The 23628-nt window shown below is 48.0% G+C and overlaps 1 protein-coding gene and 1 long non-coding RNA gene across 2 annotated transcripts in view; both read right to left on the minus strand.

Moving 5' to 3' along the window:
• Positions 1 to 23628, minus strand: part of LOC101952494 (cell surface A33 antigen-like) — a 51094-nt gene that overhangs the window by 22721 nt on the left and 4745 nt on the right. The window contains exons 2-3 of the mRNA XM_065566922.1: positions 13054 to 13386; positions 9475 to 9798 (exon numbers count right to left, since the gene is read on the minus strand). Coding sequence (XP_065422994.1) covers positions 9475 to 9798; positions 13054 to 13386 — 657 coding nt within the window. The remainder of the gene's footprint in view (positions 1 to 9474; positions 9799 to 13053; positions 13387 to 23628) is intronic.
• Positions 1691 to 8013, minus strand: LOC135975584 (uncharacterized). Its single transcript, XR_010592514.1, has 3 exons — positions 7733 to 8013; positions 7215 to 7261; positions 1691 to 6632 (listed from the first exon to the last, which is right to left on the minus strand). It is a non-coding gene; the product is annotated as an uncharacterized LOC135975584 (long non-coding RNA).

The raw sequence follows: 23628 nt of genomic DNA on the forward strand, positions 1-23628 counted from the left end.
CTGTCACACTGAATGTTCTCAGATCACACAGATATTATCTGTAAAACTCTACACTAACCCGGCCTTCTCAAAGTTTGAAAGTATCCGACCAGCAATGTCCATGGCCCTCAATCTCCCTCGGCAAGGTCTGAGTCATTTCTATTCCAGTTGTATCCTCTCAGAGGGGGCGTGGATCTGGGTCCAGAATAACAACTATACCATGTAAAATACAGGTGTCATTCCCAAAGAGCGGTGCAGTGGGGTTGTACTACAAAGAGTGAGCAAAATGGAGGGGCCGTTTTAACTTTGCTTTTGAAAATCTCATCAGGGTCCGTTCCCTTCTGCAAAACTAAACCTGTAGACATGAACTGCGCTGACCACATCAGAACAGCTTTCGAATGCACTCTTTGGTCAGTACAGGGGAACGTGGATCCTGCTCCAAGAGCAGCCACCTGGCTCACGGGCCACGCGTGGGTGCTGCTGATCAGTGTGTGGCTGGAGAACACCTTCCTCCCCGACTGCCTGGAGCAGCAGGAACATTCGCCTGTCTCAGGAATCTCCAGGGAGGCTGGAGCCGGTGGGCATTGAGCGGGCCGTGGAGCACATCAAACACTTGAGGCTCCTGCAGTGGAGAGCAGAAGACTCCAGCAGTTGCTGTGGGAGACCTCCTCATCGTCCATGCCCCTTCTATGACAAGCTGGACCAGGCGCTGTCAAGGGCTCCCAGTCCAGAGCTCACGACCCCTTCCTCAGCCCTGCGGCCTCATTGGCTGACGGGATGCTGATGGGGGCCAGGGTGAGGAGGCAGCAGGAACTGCAGAGGATGCCCCAGAAGAGCCGGAGGATGAGGAGCTACCCAGAGAAGGTGGTTGAGGAACCCGCCCCACCCCCGCAACAAGCCCAAGGAGAACCTAGAACTGGTAAGTTTCAGTGGACCCCCCCCCCACCCCAATATCCCTCTCGCTCTGGTGCTACATTCCTGGTTGTAAACCCGACTCCACTTCAGTCCTTAAATGGCCACTGAGCAAGACGCGCTATAGATCAATGATTTTATTGATTTCCAATCAACCATTATTATGCCTTTGGCAGAAACCATAAAACAGATTATTTACGAACAATCCCAGTCCTGGTGCTGCACAGACTGGACAAAGGGGGGGGGGTTAGAAGAGTTCCCGTTGAGGGTGGGACCGTTGTAGAAAATGTACAGTTGTTTGTCTAATAGCTGTTTTCGTTGTCCCTTCAGTTTCAGTACTTCTCGTTTTCACCCTCTCCCCCCCCCACCCCGTCCCCTTTACTATCCACTTACAAAGAGGAGCTGCACAGAACAGGGGTGGAGTTTGCGGGTTAGGTCCCGGAAGGGGAAGTGGACACTAGTTATCTGAGAAAAAGATTAGTCCCAGCAGTCCGCTCTCCCTTGGAAGACGAGAAAATTCTCCTCTCCCCGTCCCTGGGGTCTGGCTTCTTCCCGCACTGAGCCATGCTGCACAAGTTTGGAAATGAGGGTGCGTAAGGAAGCCGGTCTGGCAGCTGGATAAACACAGTGCAATGTCCCTTTGCTATGGCGAACTGAGGGGCTTGTGGTGCTGCTCTGAAACTCCAGGGAACCATATAAAGGGGCAGAGTCTCTTTCTTTCCCTGTACTTTTCCCTGTTGTTAGGCAGGCACAGAGGCAAGAGGAGCTAGAGGAGGGCACATGTTGCTCCTGGCTGGCCAAAGGGAACTGCAGCACCACAGACAGCTCAGTGCTGGCATGGACTGGGGGAGCGAGAAAGGGCTCCTGGCTGGCTGCTGGGCCTGAACTTAGATGAGCTCTGAGGTGAGGGTGAGTCTTTGGCAAAGGCTGGGGCCATGGGAAAGTGGCCCAGGGAATTGAAAGCTGTATAGTTAGAGACACGGTGGCATCTGGCTGCTCTTCTCCAGATCTCTGGACTGGGACCCGGAGTTGTGGGTGGGCCTGGGTCTCCCCCATTCCTCCAATAGGCCACTGAGGAACTGCCTTACAATCAGACAGCGAGAAACCCCCAGAAGGGGAACTGAGCTACTTCGTGGCCAAGCTGGGACCAGAGTAGACCAAGAGGATGAAACCTTTGCCTCCAGGGAGGAAGCCTTGGGGGTACGGCCTGATACCAGGGCTGGGACTATTTAAAATTGCAGACACACCCAACCGGAAGGGGGCGCCCAGGAGAAGTGGGTGCCATGCCGTTACACACCGATGAACTCCTTCATGGAGCAGAAGGCACAGCATAGGGAAGGGGGCGTTCCCTAATGGAGGGACTGATAGAGCTGGTGGCCCAACAAGTTTTGGGTGCATCTGCTACCGTGGCCACTGCACCTGTCTGAACCACTACCACCACCCCATACTTCGGCCACTGCCCAAGGTGCTTCTGAGGCAGAGGACCCAATCCCACCCAGAGTGACCGGGTGGGGTCTACAGGACTCCCAGGACCACACTCTCCACTGGTACCCAAAACCCCTCACAGGGGGACTCCCATGAGCATCCATAAGGGGAACAACAAACCTTTAGGAGTCCTGGAACCTCACCAGGTGCCTGCCCCACTAACAGCATGCAGGAGACATCCCTATCTGTCCGCAAGATGAATTATCCCCCCCCATTGTCATGGGGATGGCAAGGAGGCAGATGCAGAGACATTAACATTTGGCTGTTGTTCATGGATTCAGTCCCATTATGTTTTGTTGGTTTCCATCTCTTTCTTAAAATATTTTCCTTACACGTTCCATATAGTCCTTTTATTAAATGTTATCATTTCCTTGGACCTGGGTGAGGTCCCTCCTTCCTAGCCATGATGAACATAAGATATTTTCAGGCTCAGGATTGGGGCCCAGAATTCACAGCACATGAATTAGAATGGTGTAACTAGTTTGACGTGTGTCTCGTGAAAATTATTGTTTTCCTTACAGCCCCAGCTTCTGGAGTCAAGAGGATCTGTGTTGAGTTCAGGCTTCATTCTTAAAGAAAAAATAAGTTTCTGGCCCTCATGTGTCCCCAGTGCACCCAAAAATTACTAACTTTTACATAATCTCATTATTTTAAAGCCAATCTCATGACTTTTGATGAGCAGGACTCATGATTGTTGAATACTTGGGGTAGGCAATACTGTATCTTACTGGAAATGCTTTTCTGTCTGTCCCACACCCACTTCCCCTCCCCACATGGGTTACAAAAGAGCCAAAGTCCCAAGGATGGGGAAAGTGCAGCTCGTGTGACGTGCTTACAGAACCCATCGTTATCTCCAAATGTAGCAGAACTCACAACACAGACAATGGGTAGAGAAATGTCTTTGCGGCTTGGTTGACGTGCAGAAAAATGCAATTCAAGTACCAATACAGGCAGCTTCACACTTAGTTTCAGACTTAGTAATGATTAGTGCTCTGTAATAGCCACTAAGCGCAGTTATCACTGCCGACAAAGAACAGTTAAAAAAAGTGGGTGCATGTCCCCACCCCCCACTTCCCCAAAGCAAATGGTGCTAAGGTTTAAGTGTGACTGAGCACTGCTGCTAAGAGGCGTGTGAACAGCTAAGAAAAAGGAATTTCACAATGACTGTATTATAACTCAGCCGGCATCCTCCACAGCCTAAAAAGGTGTTAACCCAGTGGAGTTGCCTTTTTAAAACTTGAATGTGTGAATTGTCACAGGAATGAACACCCCCCCCCCAAAAGCTCTGTAGCCCCCGGGGATGTGCCAATGTTCCCTCGGGAGCTGCTCCAGCAGCTGGACAGGGTGTGATGGTGCCCTTGGCACAGGCAGATGTCATCCTTTGCCTCCCTGCTGTCCCAAGTTGCATCCAGAAATGGCATCCCCCATTCCCCTTGCATGCTGGGAACCAGGTCCAGGCCAGGAGGGCCCTATAAAAAGAAGCTGCCGAGGCAGGGACAGTCAGTTCCTTGCTGGAGCTAGAGGAGGGCACATGTTGCTCCTGGCTGGCCAAAGGGAACTGCAGCACCACAGACAGCTCAGTGCTGGCAGGGACTGGGGGAGCGAGAAAGGGCTCCTGGCTGGCTGCTGGGCCTGAACTTAGATGAGCTCTGAGGTGAGGGTGAAGCTTTGGCAAAGGCTGGGGCCATGGGAAAGTGACCCAGGGAACTGAGAGCAGTGTAGTTAAAGGGACACGGTGGCACGTGGCTGCTCTTCTTAAGATCCCTGGACTGGAACCCGGAGTAGTGGGTGGGCCTGGGTCTCCCCCATTCCTCCAATAGGCCACTGAGGAACTGGCTTACAATTAGACAGCGAGAAACCCCCAGAAGGGGAACTGAGCTACTTTGTGGCCCAGCTGGGACCAGAGTAGACCAAGCGGGTGAAACCTTTGCCTCCAGGGAGGAAGCCTTTGGGGTACGGCCCAATACCAGGGCTGGGACTATTTAAAGATCGCAGACACACCCAACCAGAAGACCCTGAGGGCGTGTGGCCACCGCCAGAGGAAGTGCCTGAGCCACAACATCCCTGCAGCACAGCCAGGGCCTGGGCAGGAGGCCTGGGACTTGTGAGGAACAGACTGAACTTCCCTGACATTCCAGAGACACTAGTTGTGATGTCCCCGTGCCACAGAGCGGGGTGACGTGTTTTCCTTTAATCTTTCCCATGTTTTCCTTATTTTTTTAATTGGTTGCTGTTTAATAAATTGTATTTGCTTTGAACTGTATGTAATGATCAGTGGGTCAGGGAAGCATCCAGTGCAGAGAGAGCACCCCAGAGTGGGGACACCCTAGCCCCTGTCCTAGATAACCACAGCAGGGTTGGGGGTCGAGCCCCCCAGGAATCCTGGGCCCAGCCTTGTCGGGGTTATGAGGACTCTGCCACACAGGCGAGTGGAAGGAGAGTCCTCAAGGTCAGGCAGGCCTCTGGGTAAAGGAAGTGGAAGCGAGGACTCAGATCCTTTCACTAGCCCACTTCACCGGGGTAGTGTATATGCCAGGAAAGTTCCCCACAAAGTTTGCGGCTTGGTTGATGTGCAGAAAAATGAAACGCAATTCAAATAACAATACAGGCAGCTGCCCCCACCCTGTGATTAAAAGGCCCTTCCTAGCCCCCACTTCCCAACCTTGACCAGTTTCAGACTTAGTAGCGATTAGTGCTCCGTAAGAGCCACTAAGCGCACTTAGCACTGCCGACAAAGAACGGTTAAAAAATGTCCCCACCCCCCACTTCCTCAAAGCAAATTTAGCTAAGGTGGTTGAGTGACTGAGCACTGCTGATAAGAGGTGTGTGAACAGCTAAGAAAAAAGAATTGCACAATGACTGTATTACAACTCAGCCGCCATCCTCCACAGCCTAAAAAGGTGTTAACATAGTGGAGTTGCCTTGTTAAAACTCTTGAGTGTGTGAATTGTCACAGGAATGAACACCCTCCCGAAGCTCTGTAGCCCCCGGGGATGTGCCAATGTTCCCTCGGGAGCTCCTCCAGCAGCTGGACAGGGTGTGACGGTGCCCTTGGCACAAGCAGATGTCATCCTTTGCCTCCCTGCTGTGCAAAGATACATCCAGATATGGCATCCCTGATTCCCCTTGCATGCTGGGAAGCAGGGCCTGTGTGCACATGGGGGGGATCCGGCTGTCTGTACAGAGTTTATAAACCTGACTTCTCCGGAGCCGCTTTACCCTCACAAATGTTGTGGAGCGAATGCCATGCAAAAATTCCAACGGACTTCAATGAGGTCAGGATTTCACCCATTGTGCAGCCAGGTGTGAGGCTTGGAGGGACAGGAGAAAGATCTAGAATTCCAGGCTGTTTGCTCAGATATTTGACTACATTTCCCTTAGTTGGTCCAATAAAAGACAATTGACTGGTCCCTTAGAATATGTGCTAACTGCTTCTGCTAAACTATCGGTCTGGTCTTGAATTTCGCTGTGACACTCTCAGTACCTTGCCCAGGCCTGAGGAAGCATTTGGTGCAGCTGGAAAGCTCGTCTCTCTCACCAACAGAAGTTGGTCCAGTAAAAGATACGACCTCGCCCACCTGTCTGTGTACAAGCAGACAGTCAATGCAAAGAGCACCACCTACTGGCACATAAGCTATTCATTTAGAATCAATACTACACATACTTCAATAAGTTGTTGTTCTTCACTGGAAATGAGTGCTGAGTCCAGCTCTGAACAGTCTCTGCTCATTAACATGCCGTGGAATGAGTGTTCTCAGACGTGAGTATCTGCCCACACCCTGCTCCTTTTATACCCTGTGAACAGAGGCCATGTGCAGGGGTGCTGGAACAAGGGGTGCTGGAGGCGTGGCAGCACCCTTTGGCTTGAAGTGGTTTCCGTCACAAATGGGGTTTACAGTTTTGGTCAATGGCTTTCAGCCGCCCCACTCTCCCCCACTATACACATTGTTCCAATGTCACTGGTGACATATGGGGGGGGCACACGGGGTCACATGCCCCCCCAGATTAGCTGCTTGGTTGTACTGAGCATGCTCAGTAACATCTGCTGAAGCTGCTGCCCTCACTCTGCCCCCCACTGTCGGCAGGTCCGGGTCATTTCAGCGATGACGAGGGTTGACATTTGTGTAGATGTCATTGACATCTCTCTGTTTTGTCCGTATCTTCATTTCCGTGTAAACCTTTTCCTCCGCTTTTGCGTCTCTTTCGTGGAAATTCCAGTTAACGTAAGTCACGTCAACAGCTGGTGGAGGAGAAGACTGCAAAGCAAGAGGAAAATGAGTGAAGACTGCTCGTTCCTTTCTGCTTTGCAAGGTCTAAAGTAAATGGTTAGTGATGCCCATATCATACTATTATAATGCTAGACCATCTTCCACTGACACAGGCACTGTAAAAGAGTGTGCTGACTTTTTAGGAAGCTGTATTCTGAGTATGAAACACCTCTGAAGAGCATGGAAGAAATGCTGCATTCTCCAGTGTTTTGAGGTTTCTGGAGCTGCATAAGATTCCCCCTGCCTTGAACTTCCCAGTCCCACTGCCTAGAACCAATGCCGCATTCTCTATTATCACTGAAGAACCTGTGCAATCACTAATTTATGTCCTCTTTATCTTTGCTAATTAATTCTTGATCCCCTCTAACTTTTTAAATGCCGTACCACCCTGATCCTATCCGGGACTAGTGCTGCGTTTTCTGTTACCCGGAAGTTCTTGGAGCTGCAGTCTGTAAAAGCAGAACCGATTTCTTTATTACCTTGTATTCCTGGAGTTGACGCTCAACACTCAGTTCCCCTATGCTAAAGAGAAAAATTAAATGCACTCTTATGATAAGCTCTCCAACTCACCGTCTCCATCTGATTCATCTCTGCCTCTGACCTGCTTTGAAGTGGTTCTGGAAAAAAAAATGAAGTTGTGGCCAAGCTGGTTATTCTCTGATGACCTTTGGGTCACTTAACTGAAGGAGTTAGTTGTCAGTCTCGTTAGTTCAGAGTGGAGCAGAATCTACATCCCACATGTTCCCACACGAGCAATTGCCAATAATTGGTGGCTTTGTTGGCAATCCAGCCAAAGGTGGAATAGACGTGGAGACTGAATCCACCTTTCACACCTTGAGGTGCTTCCTCAGGTCAGGGAGGAGACATAGAATAGTCCTACCATTGCCCAGGCCGTATCTGTGCTTAGGTATGAGACTTCACTAACTAGGGCTGCCAGTTCACCACCGCTGCTGTACGTTCACTGGCAAAAATTCCCCCAAATTACTCTTTATTCAGCTAAAGGAAGGACACAAGGAAGACTCTATCGGCATCGTATGAGCTCCCCTCATGCAGAAATTGCTTACATTTATTGTCCAAGTAAATCTTACCTCTGGAGCACTGTCTCCATCTCCACAAAAGGATACCGAACACCAGCAAGAAGAGAAGTGTCCCAGCCACAGTTCCAGGAACAATGTAAGAGCTCATTGGCCTTTGGTCAGGTGCTGTTGAAAGAAACATTAATTAGCTGCTGTCCTACTAGACGGGGCTACAGAGGCAGGGGAAGTTGAGTTAGTGCATCCCCATCACCACTAGTTCTAGGGAAAGACAACATAGGTTGGGTCATGCATTACCACCTCTACAGGAGTCCTGCTGGATAGGGGCAGGGGACGACGCTGTGAGCTAGGTCACTAGACCACCACCACTACCCGAGGAGTCCCGCGGCAGAACAGCTGAAGGAGAAAAGCAAACTGGGTCGCTGCTCCACCACTACTGAATAACCGACACCAACCTGGTGGATTCATTTGTAAGAAAATGGTATTTGCAATGGGCTAATCAGTTAGGATAAAGTAAGGACTAGCTTACACCCTCACCCAGAATCAAACTGGAACCTGTGCTGAGGTTCAACAAGATTTCCCTCATTTAAAAAAAAGAAAGACAGTTATGGTCCAAAACACTGCAGCTTACAATAGCGCTACTGCTGTGAGTGGGTTTTTAGGGCTGTTCTCTAGACACTTGTTGTTTTTGTCCAAGACTGAAAGCAGAATCAGCAATATACCGAGAGGCATTTCCATCCCGCTCAAAATTGGGAAATACTGGAAATCTTCTTACGCGAGAGCGTGTCATGGTGAAACTGACTGTTCAATACGGGCGAGAAGAGCTTCTGAACCTGGAGGTGCTTCTCCGAACCTCCGAACCCTTTGTGATTCACCCATCACCTAGTTACTCCAAGAATTCTGGTGGGCAGCGATGCTGTGCTGCTGTGCGAGGGACATCTGGAAGGTGGGGGTGGGGGTGTAAGTACTTCTGACTTCTCACTGCAAATCTCTCCATAGCTTTGCCTTCTCCTTCTGTTTGCCAGCAACTCCTGTCCCATCAATATCACCCCATGCAAAGTATTGGCATTAGCTCTTCCTTTCCTAGTCCTTATTCTTCCCTAGGAAATAGAGTGAAGATCTGCTGCTATGTACCATGGATGGTCACTCTGGTAAAAATGGCGGTGGAAACGGAATGAAAGTCACAAATGGCTGTTGACTGGGGATGTATTAAAATAAATGTCTCCCCCTCCAGTATTTTGTATTCTTTTCCCAGCCTGGCCATTTTACATCCCCTGCTTATCAGAGGTTAAAGTGACGCTTTCACTTAGTTCCATTCATAGCAAGACCAGCAAACCATCCCCCCACCCCGAATGTTCAGTCTAGAGAAGTTATCTCCTGCAATATGGATCCTTATGGGAACCGGATCTGACATAAGAAGCAGCCCCAGGTTTCACCCATCCACAAATCAGACATGAATTCATGTCTAACTACCCTGCTATCGCTCACAAATTCCAGATTCCAGGCACGCAGGCAGGCTTTGACCGTACCAATATGTGTATATGCAACATGGGCAAGCATACGTTTAGAGACTAATTTGAGGCCATGTTAAACATTTGGCTGTAAAGGATCTAAAATTGAAATATTGTTCCCCCTTAACAGAGCTCTATCTTGCAAGGAGTTTAGTGGAGCACCCTCAGCTCCCATTGAAGGTGGAACTGAAGACACTCAACACCTTCCAGGAGCTGTATGCTCTTGTTCTCACTCGCTCACCTCCATTTCCTCAAGAAGATCAGGTAGGAAATTCTGGCACTTACTCTTGATGGTCACTTGGGTTCCTGTTCCATTCCCAGAGAGGTTCCTTGCTGTGATCCCCACCTCACACACGTAGGTTCCTGTATTAGATGATTTCGCATTCTTCAAAGTGAGAGAGGCAAACCCATTGTCCAAATGCAGGGTTGTGATCACATCGCTCTCATTCACCAGCTCTTTCTTTGGTCCCTCAGTCCAATACTTATACCATCGCACATACATGGTGCTGTGGTTATTGACTGTCTTGAATGTACAATTCATGGTAAGTTCTGTGCCTTCTAAATCACTGACACTGGTTGGGGTTTGATTCACCATCAGGTCGGTAATTTCTGCAGAAGGAGAAACACGGATAATGGCACCTTCATTGAGAAATAGTTCAATGTGCCACCAGACAAGGACACATGTATAAAATGAATATCGCCAGTCCTGCCGTTTAGTTTCCCCTGCTTGTTAAGAGTTTAAACAGATGTTCTTTCGTTTGGCCCCATATAGAGCTGTATCGTGCATGACAAGACTTTTCTGCTCTGTTTAGTGAGCAGGTAACCGCAGAAGCTTCAGTCTAGACAAACCCCCTCCAGCAATGTGACTTCTTACCCGAACCTTGTGTACGCCTGACACGCCTGCCAAATTCCTTACATTCAAACCCTTCTTGAGACCTATTTCCCTCCACCAGCCCAATGCAGGGCAAGAGAGAGGGTGGCCAATTCTCCTTCGTTACAGAAAAATGGGATTCACTGAAGGACATGGAATGGGCAGTTCTGAGACATGATGCACTTCTGCTGGCAAGGGCAGGGGAGTGAGGATCAGGGTGCAAGCGTTACTCTGGGCAGGGCTGTGCTTACAGCATAGCGAGAGAGTGTCAGCAAGTCTTTAGCACTGGTTTTACTGGTGGAAACTTCAGCAGCTCCAGGGCTAGGCAGCAGCTGAGCAGAGGTTTTGAGGATCTCCATGGCCCCCAGATTGGATTTAAGGGCCTAAAGTTCTGTGTGGATTTAGTTCTTTAATCTCTCTGTGTCTCACTTCCCAATCTACTGTTAGTACGTCTGCCCGATCTCCCCCATTTTGTCTATCTTCTCTGTTTAGAGTGTAAATTCTTTGGCTCAGGGGCTCTCTCACTATGTCCATGTACAGTAGAGCTGATTGCAAATGTTCTGGCAAAACTTAGCTTAGACTGAAAATGCCAATACGCTGAAGAGAACTGATTCACCAGATCTACTACAGATTTGAGTCCACATTTGTGGATTTCCACCCCAATTTCAACAATCACCGCCCAGCCATCCAGTCATTAAACTCTCTGGGGAACACTCCCACACTAGCATCAGCTTCAACAATGGAACCCTACAGACAACCCTAGACAAGAAATCCACAGATTACCACACCTCATGTCATAAACCCAGTAACCACCCCCAAACAACCAAAAAACTTGTAATGAACAGCCCAGAGTTCATATAGCACAGAATATGCTCTTGGAGAAAGTCTGGGATACACACCTTAACGCAGTCAAAACCGCCTGCACCAAACAACGACATCGTATTAGAGAAGTAGATTGCATTGACTGTCCAAATACCCTGAGAGAACATGCTTGAATACAGAAATAAAACCTCCTCTGACTGCACACCAGTTGCTACCTACCACACTACACTGGAACCTATACGGGGCATCATCAAACAACTATGACCCATACTCGATAGGGACCACATCCTGAAAGAAGTCTTCCCTGAACCCCCACTTCTGACCTTCAAACAACCCCCCAGCCTCTCCAAGGGCAACTCACCTTTCAAGAGCCACGGATCCTACACAAGCCTATCACAACCTGTCGGGTACCTCATCCAGCGCACTTAATGCCCCAATAACAACAATGTGGGTGAAATCAGACAATCACTATGCTCTTGAATGAACTCACACAGGAAAATGATACAAGACAAAACCACCCTGTCTCCTGTGGGGAACACATCTCACAGGTCAGATACAGAGTGGTCCTCATCACTCAATCAGTTTCACACATACAGAATGGGAAGAAACTGTCTAGGAAGGAGTATGGCAGAAAGGGATCTAGGGGTTAGAGTGGACCACAAGCTAAATATGAGTCAACAGTGTGATGCTGTTGCAAAAAAAGCAAACATGATTCTGGGATGCATTAAGAGGTGTGTTGTGAGCAAGACACGAGATGACATTCTTCCACTCTACTCTGTGCTGGTTAGGCCTCATCTGCAGTATTGTGTCCAGTTCTGGGCACCGCATTTCAAGAAAGATATGGAGAAATTGGAGAGGGTTCAGAGAAGAGCAACAAGAATGATTAAAGGTCTTGAGAACATGACCTATGAAGGAAGGCTTAAAGAATTGGGTTTGTTTAGTTTGGAAAAGAGAAGACTGAGAGGGGACATGATAGCAGTTTTCAGGTATCTAAAAGGGTGTCATAAGGAGGAGGGAGAAAACTTGTTCACCATAACCTCTCAGGATAGAACAGGAAGCAGTGGGGTTAAACTGCAGCAAGGGAGGTTTAGGTTGGACATTAGAAAGAAGTTCCTAACTATCAGGGTGGTAAAACACTGGAATAAATTGCCTAGGGAGGTTGTGGAATCTCCATCTCTGGAGATATTTAAAAGTAGGTTAGATAAATGTCTATCAGGGATGGTCTAGACAATATTTGGTCCTGCCATGAGGGCAGGGGACTGGACTCGATGACCTCTCGAGGTCCCTTCCAGTCCTAGAATCTATGCATCTATGAATCATCCTCAAAGGAAGCCTGCACAACACTTTCAAACAATGAGCCTGGGAGCTTAAATTCATAACTCTGCTAGACACTAAGAATCATGGACTGAACAGACCCTGGATTTATGGCTTATTACAACAATCTGTAACCCCCTAACCCCGCTTTTTGTCCTATGACTGCAGAAGTGTTAACGGGCCACCCTGCCTTCAATGGTCCCTTGAAATATGTGTTAACTACTTATGCTAAACCAATCGTTCTACTTGTATTTACCTGTGACACTCTGAGTAAGGGCCCGTCTATACTTAAAACACTGCATCAGCCCAGCTTCACCACTGCCTACATAGGAGATTCGGTCGGTGTAACTAACTACATCGCTCAGGGGTGTGGATTTTTCACACCTCTGATCAATGTAGTTATGCCGACATAGGTCTGTAGTGTAGACCAGACCTAAGTTTCCAGGAGCTGAAGAAGAGCTCTGCATAAGCGTGAAAGCTTATCACAAACAAAAGGTGTTCCAATAGAAGATATCCCCTCAGCCACATAGTCTCTCAAGTTGCGTGTAAGGCCTCACAGGCTTAGCCAATTAGAAACCTCCCCTCACACCCCATCTCAAAACAGTTTTTGAATATCTGGGGCTTGACCCTGCATTCCTTGTGCAGACAAAGCCCCCACAGAAATCAGTGGAATGCAGGATCAGGACCATTGTACGTACCAAAGGATGTCCCCCAGTTTTGCTCACAGCTCTGCCCTTTACACTTTGTGCTGCTCCATCTCCCCCAGCACCACCTGCCCCAGCTCTCTGGAACCAGGCCAGTGTCCTGAGCTCCCCGGAAGGGTTTTGTAGAACAGAGATGGAAATGCTGGTATTTACCATCGATGGTCACTTGGGTTCCATTCCCACGAGATGTCCCATCTTTGCTCCCAACCTGACACACGTAGGTTCCAGAATCAGTGACATTGGCTTTCTTCACAGTGAGGGAAAGAGACCTCTTTTCTGTATCTGCTGATAATATGATTCGATCTATTACATTGTTCACCTTTGCTGTTACATTGTTTCTGGTTTTACTCCAATCACCAAACCACTTGGTTGAATTATTCCTTGTGTTGAATGTACACTCAATGGTGAACTCTGACCCTTCCATTGCACGGATAGAAGGGGGTGTCTGATTCACCACAAACACAGCAGCAGTATTTTCTGCAGCTCCTGAAATACAAAGTTCAGTGTCACTATTTGCATTATTGCATCAAGAGGAAGAATTAAATCAAAGAAAATTGTTTGCAAATGATCCACTGCAGAATGTTTCCATTTCTCTACAAGGAAGCCAAGTGCACAAGCAGGAACTCTCTGCTGAAGGTCACGGCATGAAGTTCAGAGCGGTACGTGGGGAGGGCTCAGACTGGGCAGTTTGCATAGGCCCCACTGGCACTGTTAGCCGGCCTGCCCCACTGGCTCCAGCCTGCCGTACGGGCTCCAGGGGGCCTCTCCCTAAGTGCCAGCGAGAGAGCACTGGGTGGCTCCTAGGGATCTAGAGAGAAGCCCAGATGCAGGGAATTGGGCCTGCAGGCCCCACGGTGGAGTGTCTGCTCCAGGGAGGCAAATCTCAACAACAATGGGCCAAACAAAGACTTGGGGGAGGGGGGTCCAGCCAGCAGCCTCTGCTCTCTCCACTTCAGAGCTGGGCAGCTGGAGAGTGACAACTGCTACAACAGGGCTAAGGCAAATTTTTTTTTGGGGGGGGGGGGGGGGGGTTATAGTCTATGCACTAAACCCCACTGCCTGCCCCCACAATTATTATTATTATATATTATTAAGACAGAGAATGAATGCATGTGTGCATGGTAACAGTTGCAGCTAACACATACATGGTGCAGTATAGGTACAGGTCAGATGTACAGAGTGATCTGGATTGTTTGGAAGGGTGGGTGTGACGGATCCTCAGGGTACAACCTGTAACTCTGGGATTGCTGTCCCCCCTTGACTCTCCAGCCTGGGCCCTCTCTCTCACAAAGCTATGGCAGTGAGAAGCAGGAAACCCCTCCAGGTGCTGTGATCACTTAGTCATCAGCATGTGGAGACCCAACCCCAGCAAAATTGCATGAAGGCTCTCCAAGCCTCTCACAGAATCATAGAAATGGAAAGGACCTCGAGAGGTCATCTAGTCCAGTCCCCTGCACTCATGGCAGGACTAAGTATTATCCAGACCATCCATAACAGGTGTTTGTCTACCCTGCTCTTAAAAATTCTCCAGTGATGGAGATTCCACAACCTCCCTAGGCAATTTATTCTGGTGCTTAACCACCCTGACAGGAAGTTTTTTCTAATATCCAACCTGAACTGCCCTTGCTGCAATTTAAGCCCATTGCTTTTTGTCCTATCCTCAGAGGTTGAGAACAATTTTCTCCCTCCTCCTTGTAACAACCTTTTATGTACTTGAAAACTGTTATCATGTCACCTCTCAGTCTTCTCTTCTCCAGACTAAACAAACCCAGTTTTTTCATAGGTCATGTTTTCTTGACTTTTAATCATTTTTGTTGCTCTTCTCTGGACTTTCTCCAATTTGTCCACATCTTTTCTGAAATGTGGCACACAGAACGGGACACAATACTCCAGTTGAAGCCTAATCAGCGCGGAGTAGAGTGGAAGAATTATTTCTCGTGTCTTGATTACAACACTCCGACTAATATATCCCAGAACGATGTTTGCTTTTTTTTTGCAACAGCGTTACAGTGTTGACTCATATTTAGCTTGTGATCCCCTATGACTCCCAGATCCCTTTCTGCAGTGCTCCTTCCTAAGCAGTCATTTCTCATTTTGTATGTATGCAACTCATTGTTCCTTCCTAAGTGTCCTTATTGAATTTCATCCTTTCTCCAGTTTGTCCACATCATTTTACATTTTGCAACCCCTCCCAGCTTGGTATCATCTGGAAACTTTATAAGTGTACTCTCTATGCCATTATTTAAATCATTGAACAGAACTGGATATTGAACAGAACTGATCCCTGTGGGACTCCACTCGATATGCCCTTCCACTTTGACTATGAACCACTGATAATAACTACTCTCTGGGAGTGGTTCTCCAATCAGTTATGCATCCGCCTTATAGTAGCTTTATCTAGGTTGTATTTCCCTAGTTTGTTTATGAGATGGTCATGTGAGACAATATCAAAAACCTTACTAAAGTCCAGATATACCACATCTACTGCTTCTCCCCTATTCACAAGGCTTGCTAACCTGACAAAGAAAGCTATTAGGTTGGTTTGGCATTTTTTGTTCTTGACAAATCCATGCTGACTGTTACTTATCACCTTATTATCTTCTAGGTATTTGCAAATTGATTGCTTATTGTGACAGACCCAGACCAGTGGGGTACAGGAGTCTGGTAGAGGGCAAATATACTGGTCACTGGATGAGTAGTTTTCTGTTCCCTGAGTGACCAGAGCAGGGGCTGCACTAGAGTAATCAGGAACCTGCTAGAACCAGTTAAGGCAGGCAGGCTAATTAGGACACTTGGAGCCAATTCAGAAGAAGCTGCTAGAATCAATTAAGGCAGGCTAATCAGGGCACCTGGATTTTAAAAGGAGCTCACTTCAGGTTGTGGTGCGAGTGTGAGGAGCTGGGAGCAAGAGGTGCAAGGAGCTGAGAGTGAGAGGGTGTGCTGCTAGAGGACTGAGGAGCACAAGCGTTATCAGACACCAGGAGGAAGGTCCTGTGGTGAGAATAAGGAAGATGTTTGGAGGAGGCCATGGGGAAGTAGCCCAGGGAGTTGTAGCTGTCATGCAGCTGTTACAGGAGGCACTATAGCCAGCTGCAATCCACAGGGTCCTGGGCTGGAACCCGGAGTAGAGGGTGGGCCTGGGTTCCCCCCAAACCTCCCAATTGACCTGGACTGTGGGTTCTTCCCAAGGGGAAGGTCTCTGGGCTGTTCCCCAACCCACATGGTAAATCTCTGAGGCAAGAAAATCCGCCAATAAGCGCAGGACCCACCAAGATAGAGGAGGAACTTTGTCATATTATTTATTTGCTCCATTATCTTTCTGGGTACTGAAGTTAAGCTGATTGGCCTGTAATTCTCCGAGCTGTCCTCATTTCCCTTTTTATAGAATGGCACTATATTTGCTCTCTTCCAGTCCTCTGGAATCTCTCCCATCTTCCATGACATCAAAAAGATAATCGCTAACGGCTCAGATATCTCCTCAGTCAGCTCCTTGAGTATTCTAGGATGTAGTTCATCAGGCCCTGGTGACTTGAAGACATCTAACTTGTCTAAGTAATTTTTAACTTGTTTTTTCCCTATTTTAGCCTCAGATCCTACCACATTTTCACTGCCATTCACTTTGTGAGACGTCCAATCACTACTAACCTTTTTGGTGACAACTGAAACAAAAAAGTCATTTAGCACTTCTGCCGTTTCCACACTTTCTGATACTGTTTCCTCCCCCGCTTGTTGAGTAACGGGCCTACCCTGTCCTTGGTCATCTTCTTGCTTCTAATGTGTTTAGCTCAAAGAAGTTCTGGGCTTGATGCAGGAATTACTAAGCGAGATTCTATGACCTGTGTTCTACAGGAGGTCAGTGTAGATGTTCGTAATGATCCTTCCCTTGCCTTAAAATCTATGAAACTATGAAAGCCTGAAACACAGGATGTTATTCTCCTGCACCTTGTGCAGTCAGTTTTACTGTGCAACATGTGTGTAAAATACAGCAATTCTGCTTTCTTTCCTTTGCACAGGTGCAAATGATGACACAAGATGCAGGCTGGGGGGAGGGTGGTCAGGCGCACAGTCTTAAAGAGAGACCATCAATTTTCACTAACATGTTAGACTCAAGGTTCTTTTCTTCTTGTATTACCAACCTCTGCTTCTACATGGAATCAGATGTCCAGTCCACTAAGAGACTACAAGTCATTTCCAAAATATCTAGAGATGAAAGTTTACCTGCCATCACCTGTATTCTCGAGAGATTCACTGCACAGCTGTCCTTCTGCTCTGCAGATTCAGCTGTCCAATCTTCCCTCTGAACCAGAGATACAGACTTTTTTTTACTCAAAGAATCAACATGGAGACAGTCCTGTCCCAACACCATTGTCTCCCTGACAAGCTGGTTAAGCTTATAGGGCTGTTTAAACTCCCTAACAATTTTTTTTCATCTGAAATGGCCTCAAAGCTCCCCACCGTGGATTTTTTTGAAAGCAAATTCAGTGGATTCATTTTCATTTGAAAGATTTTGGCCACTAGGTACCAACACACTTTCCTCAGAAGAGAGACTGTTTACTATCCACAATGGCCCATTAAGAGTCAATGGAAACAATTCCTTTTTGCCCTTACTAGGCACAGCTATTGACTTTTTACCGACTTCAAAGGCTTCACCCAGAAATTCCTTTCCTTCTGCAATATCATGAACTGTAACAGGTTCTCCCTGAGCTTTATTTGTGTCCAGAACCGACTTTGGCACAACAGACAAATCAGCAAACTCCTTCTAAATTTCACATACATCCAGAATCACCTCTGGCCCATCAGGAGGATTTTCACAAAACCCTCTTCAGGTAAACTGCTAGACTTCATAGTCACAAGATTAGAACCATTCCCTTCCTTGTTACAAGCTTCCACACTGTCATTGGATACCATAGTCCAATCACCTTCATGCTTTCCTTGTGCCCTGGCTAGGATATCACCCTGATCAGACAAGGTTGTCATATCTTTACCCAGCAACACACTAGCAACAGGCAAAATAGAAGCACCAGAATCGCTTGGTCTATAGGAGCTATTTATGACATCAACTGGATGCAACCTAGTTGCAATGTTGTCATCCCTAGCAGACACAAATTTAGGACCACTTCCTTCCTGGGCTTTAGTTGTATCCAGAACCAACTTTGGGTCAACTGATAAATTTTCAACCATCATAGGCTGACAGGCTTCTTCTGTCTGCTCTACAAACAGAAAATAGCTGGAGAAACATCCCCTTTAACAGACAAACAGCTTGGGATCTCATTTCCCTTGTCCCAGCACACCTGGATGTTCACGGACAATTGCTTGGAGACTGGGGTAGCTCCCTTCATAGGTAAGTCATTACCCCAACAGACACAGGAACATTTCCTTCACTGTCACAATTCTCCACTCTGGTAACAGGTAAGATATAGGGATACTCACGTTCCACCAGCCTTGCCTTCCCAGACTGCTGATTAGACAAAGCCATCAGCTCAGAAGGCAGCCTATGCTCATCTAAACTTCCTTTGCCTTCCCCTCCCTTAACAGATAAACTGCTGTTTCTACAAATAGTGTCTTATTACACTGATCTACTTTAAGCACATCACTTTTACCTGGGTCAGGCTTACTTTCCCAAGCTTTACTAGCCAACAATTTATCACTCACCAGGACTGTACCCCCTCCTTCCTCAGTTCGGGCTTTAACCCGATCACCAACTTCAATTTACTCTAGAGAAACATCTTTCTGAGCCTTATCTAATGCCAGATTCACTTCTGAGATACCAGACAGACACTCAGAAATTTCTTCCACATATGCACTGCTTCTTAGTACAGATAAACAGCTATCTTCCTCAGACAAACATTTGGAGAAACCCTCCATAGGCAAATCGTTGCCCCTAGTAGACAGAGGTTCAGGACTATTTCTTTCCTGTGCCTGGTTTATTTCAACCTGACTGAACAAAGCTTTAATATCATCCCCAATCAAAAGATCCTTAGACAATAACTTTATTACACTAGCTATAACTTCATGTTTAACACCATTCCATTCAAGGTGGATTCTGGCTAAAGGCACATGTACAGTAAACTCATAGAGGATTACAGTATTCACACTCTGATTTGGTAAATCATCTTCCTCTTTGACAAGATCTGTTTTCACAAGAGTGATGTTAGAAGCTGTAATTTGCCCTAAACCGCTTTTCCCATTGACTTTTACATTCTCTGCACAAGTTATGGGGTTACCTTCACCTGAGCTCACAGTAAAAGCATTTACATGAAAGGTGGCGGTGTTGGGGTAAATTTGGTTACACACAGACAACTGCTTAGAATCAAACAACATACCAACATTGTTACAAACTGGATAGATTCTGTCCCTATCCTTGCTGTTGAGAGGAGCTGGCTTTCCAGGATGATACAGTTCCTGTTGTTCCTATATTCCCTTGAGTTGGAGCTTAAGTCTGTCCACTTTTGCCTTCGCTTCTAGTTCCTGCAGTTGAATATCTGCCATTCTCTGTTCATGGTCAAACCACAGGCGTTCTCTTTCAGCAGCTTCTCCTTCCATATCAGCTATTTTTTGCTTTTGTTCAAATTGTAGCTGCTGGTTTCTCACTACAAGCATTTTCGCTGGGTCTGCTTCCTTAGCACTGGTCATTAACAGATTTTTTTCAGTTCCTGCGTGGGGGCCTTTTTCTTAAAAGACAACCCCCTCTAGGCTTTTTCTGTCAGGAACTTGATCATGGGTCTCTTACTGTAACTGATTTTTAACCCTTAAACTCTCCAATATCAAAATTAATTTTTTTGACAAGCGTGTGATTCTCATCCAAAAACCCCAATTAACCTGTGGTAATGTGTATCCCAGCACGACTACACCACTGTGACCAGGTTCCTACTGGGGGCCAGCTGTGGTCACTCAATTAGGGTGAACTGCAAAGAATGGGGCAGCCAACCCCCCAAAAGCTGGTGGATATTCCAATACTTAGATTCACCAAGCCAGCATAAAACAGCTTCTTTATTACCTCACTGGTTACTCAGAAGTCCAAACAACACAGTTCCCTTAAAGTGATCCAGCCTCAGGTCTCCATCCAGGTACCCACGTCAAATATGGTGAAAATTTTTGTAAATCTTATTTCATCCTATAAAAGAAAAGGTTCTACCAATCCCAAAGGATCAGACACATTACCTCCCAGAATAATGAATGTTTCAGACATTACCCAAATACACGCTACAGCCAATTCTTATTCACTAAACTAAAATTCATTAAAAAACAAAAGAGAGAGAGTCTGGTTAAAAAATCAATGTACATACAGACATGACTTCAGTCCATTGAGGGTCAGATTCATAGCAGAGATAGTGAGTTTTGTAGTTCCAAAGAGTTCCTTTAGAATTCAGTTCATAGGTCCCAGTCCAAAGCTCATATTCAGAGCCTCCCAGCATAACTGGGCCCTCAGTCTTGTGACCAAAGTTCCCCTGATGAAGCCTACGCGGATCTGAGATGACAGAATCAGGACCCGAGGATCTTTTATACAATTTCATGTCCTCTTTAACAAGTTGGGAGTTCCTCAGGGAACAAAAGGTCACGAGGATGACTTTGAAGGAGGTCCATCACCGGTACTTAACTATACGAATTAACATAAGGCCATTTGCTTGTTCCTCCACCATTCACAGATTATTTACTATACATTTCAATGAGAGATAAATACCGAGATATCCCATGTTTACAATTCATTTAAATGCTAAAATCTTCTTTTGACCTCTGAATTATCAGAATAAAGGATAGACAGGGACTGCTGATTTCATTGTTGACCCGACTCATACATATGTAAATACACAAAAACACAAACATGATCTCCCCACATGTCGTCTGTGGGTTATTTGTTTTGCAGGATGTTTAACCCTTTCTAGCCATGCGTCACAGATGGTGTCAACAAAACAGTGTGAGTAGCTGGCGGCACTGGGATCGACTGGACTGCAGAACAGTGCAGAGAGCAAACCAAGAGGCCGAAGACAGACGACTGCAAAGTCAAGGATTCCAACTGCACGTAAGGGGATGCCCCATCTCCCTGCTTCTCTTACGAGGAATTTGACCAGGTTGTGGGAGTCACAGCGAGTGCAGACCTCACAGCGCTGCATGAGGATCTGCTGAGTGGGGATTGGCACTCCCCCCCCCCCCATCAGGAGGAGACCCAGCTGCTGGATGAAGGGCAAGAGGTGTCCCTGGGGGTGAGGCCGGTAACTGAAAGAGGTGATGCTGCCAGAGCACCTACAGCAACTCCTGGGTCCGCACTCGGAGGGGCTGTTTGGGGACGGCCTTGGGGAGCAGCGCACTGCAGAACCAGCCTCACAGCAAGCGCCGGAACTGGAGCCGGAGCCTGGGAAGTTTCTGCCGCCGTGTCTGCTGGGGGCCAGTGGAACGGCGGCTGGGCCTCACTTCTGGCCGGTCTGAGAGGAACGGTTAAGGGAACAGGGGGAGCGAGGGATGCTCTCCTGCTGAGGAGGAACTCCCACCAGAGAGGCTGGAGGGGTGGGTGGGTGTTCCCACTGGTTGTCCTCCAGCTGGAAGGGCTGGGGTGGCTGTCCAGAGAGGCTCGGTGTGGTGGAAGATACCAGAGCAGGATGTGTGCTCTGTCACTAGACGAGACGGTGCGGGATTTTAAGGACTGTGTGCACTGGGGGTGATCAATGGACCATGTGTTGGGGTGTTTGTTACAGGTCAATGCCCGATGTCTGTGATATAAACTGGTCCCAAGGAGGGGCGGTACTGAGGCCAGGGAGCATGTCGTGGAGTCCTTAGGGCAGGGGTCCCCAAATTGTACAGGAAGGTTGGGGGTAGGAGGGCACGGGGGGGGGCAAGGCCAGTCCCCATGGGGGTCAGGGAGGGAGCGCGCCCCACTCGCAGCCCCAGTGGTGGGTCCACTCTTAGCCTCATCCCCAGCCGCAGTTCCATTGTGTGATGGGGCAAGGCCAGATGGCTACAGTAAAGTGGTAAGGAACAGGTATGTTAGCCGCAGGCTAAACAAATCCCTAGTACCATAGTAACCAAATGGCAGTTGCTCCAGGTTAATCAAGACACCAGGGGCCAATTAAGAACTATAGGAGGGAACAGCACTGTGGGAGAAATAAAGCAGTACAAATCTATATCAGGTGCAAGGAAGGAGGCCCTGAGGTAAAGGTGAAGGAGATATTGAGTGGGGGCTGCTGTGGGTAAGTGGCCCAGGAAATTGTACACGTCCTATTTCCAAAAAGTCAGCTACCATAGCTGCTCATTTTAGGGTCCCTGGGCTGGATCACGGAGTAGAGGGCGGTCCCGGGCTCCCCCGTCCCCTCCCTGATTAATCACTGAGACTGGGAGACAACAGAGACTGTGCGAGGGAGGGTTGCTTCTCCTCACCTCCCTTGTTGGCTCATGATGAAAATGGCTCAGTAGGCTGTGACCCTTGCCTCTAGAGAGAGAAGGGCTACATGGAGGGTCACAGTGAGCCTCTAAGGCTAGCAAAATCCGCCAGGAAACGCAGGTCCCATGGGGTCAAGGACAGAACTTTGTCACAACTGGTGTCAGAGGTGGGATCATCATTCACAGCGTGGCGGAAGAAAGAGGTTTAAAAAAAAAGTGCACTGGCGTTTTAGATTTTTTGTTTTGGTTTGCTTTGTACCACAATGGAGGAGGTGGTAAGAGCCCTGGTACAAGCCACTGCAGCCCAGCAGGAGGCCACACGGGTTAAGGCAATGGCGCAACAGGAGTCCATGCAGATACAGCAAGAAACCAATGAATTATTAATGGGCCAGGCAACCCAAGATCGTGCCCTCTTGCGAGAGGTAGTGGACCAGCTGAAGTTCTTCACCACCCAGGCCCGGGGGTCAGATGGGATGCGAACCCTGAGGGCCACTGGTTGTCTGCCAAAGATGATGTCAGAAGATGACTTAGAGGGATATCTCCTCTCATTCGAAAGGAGTGCTCAGCGTGAGGTGTGGCCCCAGGAACAGTGGGCCAGCATTCTCACCCCTTTTTTGTGTGGAGAGGTCCAGAAGGCCTACTTTGACTTGCCTGCCATGGATGCCACTGACTATACCCGGCTGAAGGCAGAGATCCTAGCATGATCAGTGGTGACGACAGCGGTACGGGCCCAGAGGTTCATGGAGCAGAAATACCAGGAGAACAAACCACCGAGGTCCCAGCTATTTGACCTCCTACACCTCGTGTGGAAGTGGTTACAGCCCGAGGTGTGCAGCCCGGATGAGATTTTGAAGACCCTGGTCATGGATCATTACATGCGGGGACTGCCACCAGATCTCCGCAAATGGGTAGGCCAGAACGATCCGTCCATCTATGATGAGATGGTCACACTGGTAGAAAGAGGGATGACAGCCAGGGAATTGACCCAACTACCCAAGGAAGGCCCCTTTCGAAGCAAGCACCCGACCCCAACCCTGGAAGGTGGGACAGCCAAACCCCTGGGGAGTCCTCGGTGGAGGACAGGGGGGGTCTGAAAACCAGCGAGGACCCCAGAAGGAGGGGATTGGCCTGAGTGGGGGGAACCCTGGGACTAAACCCCCTAACCTCCATGACAGGGGAGTGATTAAAAACAATTATAGATGTTATGCATGTGGGGAGTGGGGACACATAGCAGCACAGTGTCCCAGCATTGAGGAGCCTATGCAATGCAACTTGGGGGATTGGGAGATCCCATGCTCCCTTATCCACCTTGCAGGCGTCGCATTAGCCCCGCATAACTACACCAGGCCAGTGAAG

This window comes from Chrysemys picta, chromosome 14, assembly GCF_011386835.1.
Source record: "Chrysemys picta bellii isolate R12L10 chromosome 14, ASM1138683v2, whole genome shotgun sequence".
Lineage (NCBI taxonomy): Eukaryota > Metazoa > Chordata > Testudines > Emydidae > Chrysemys > Chrysemys picta.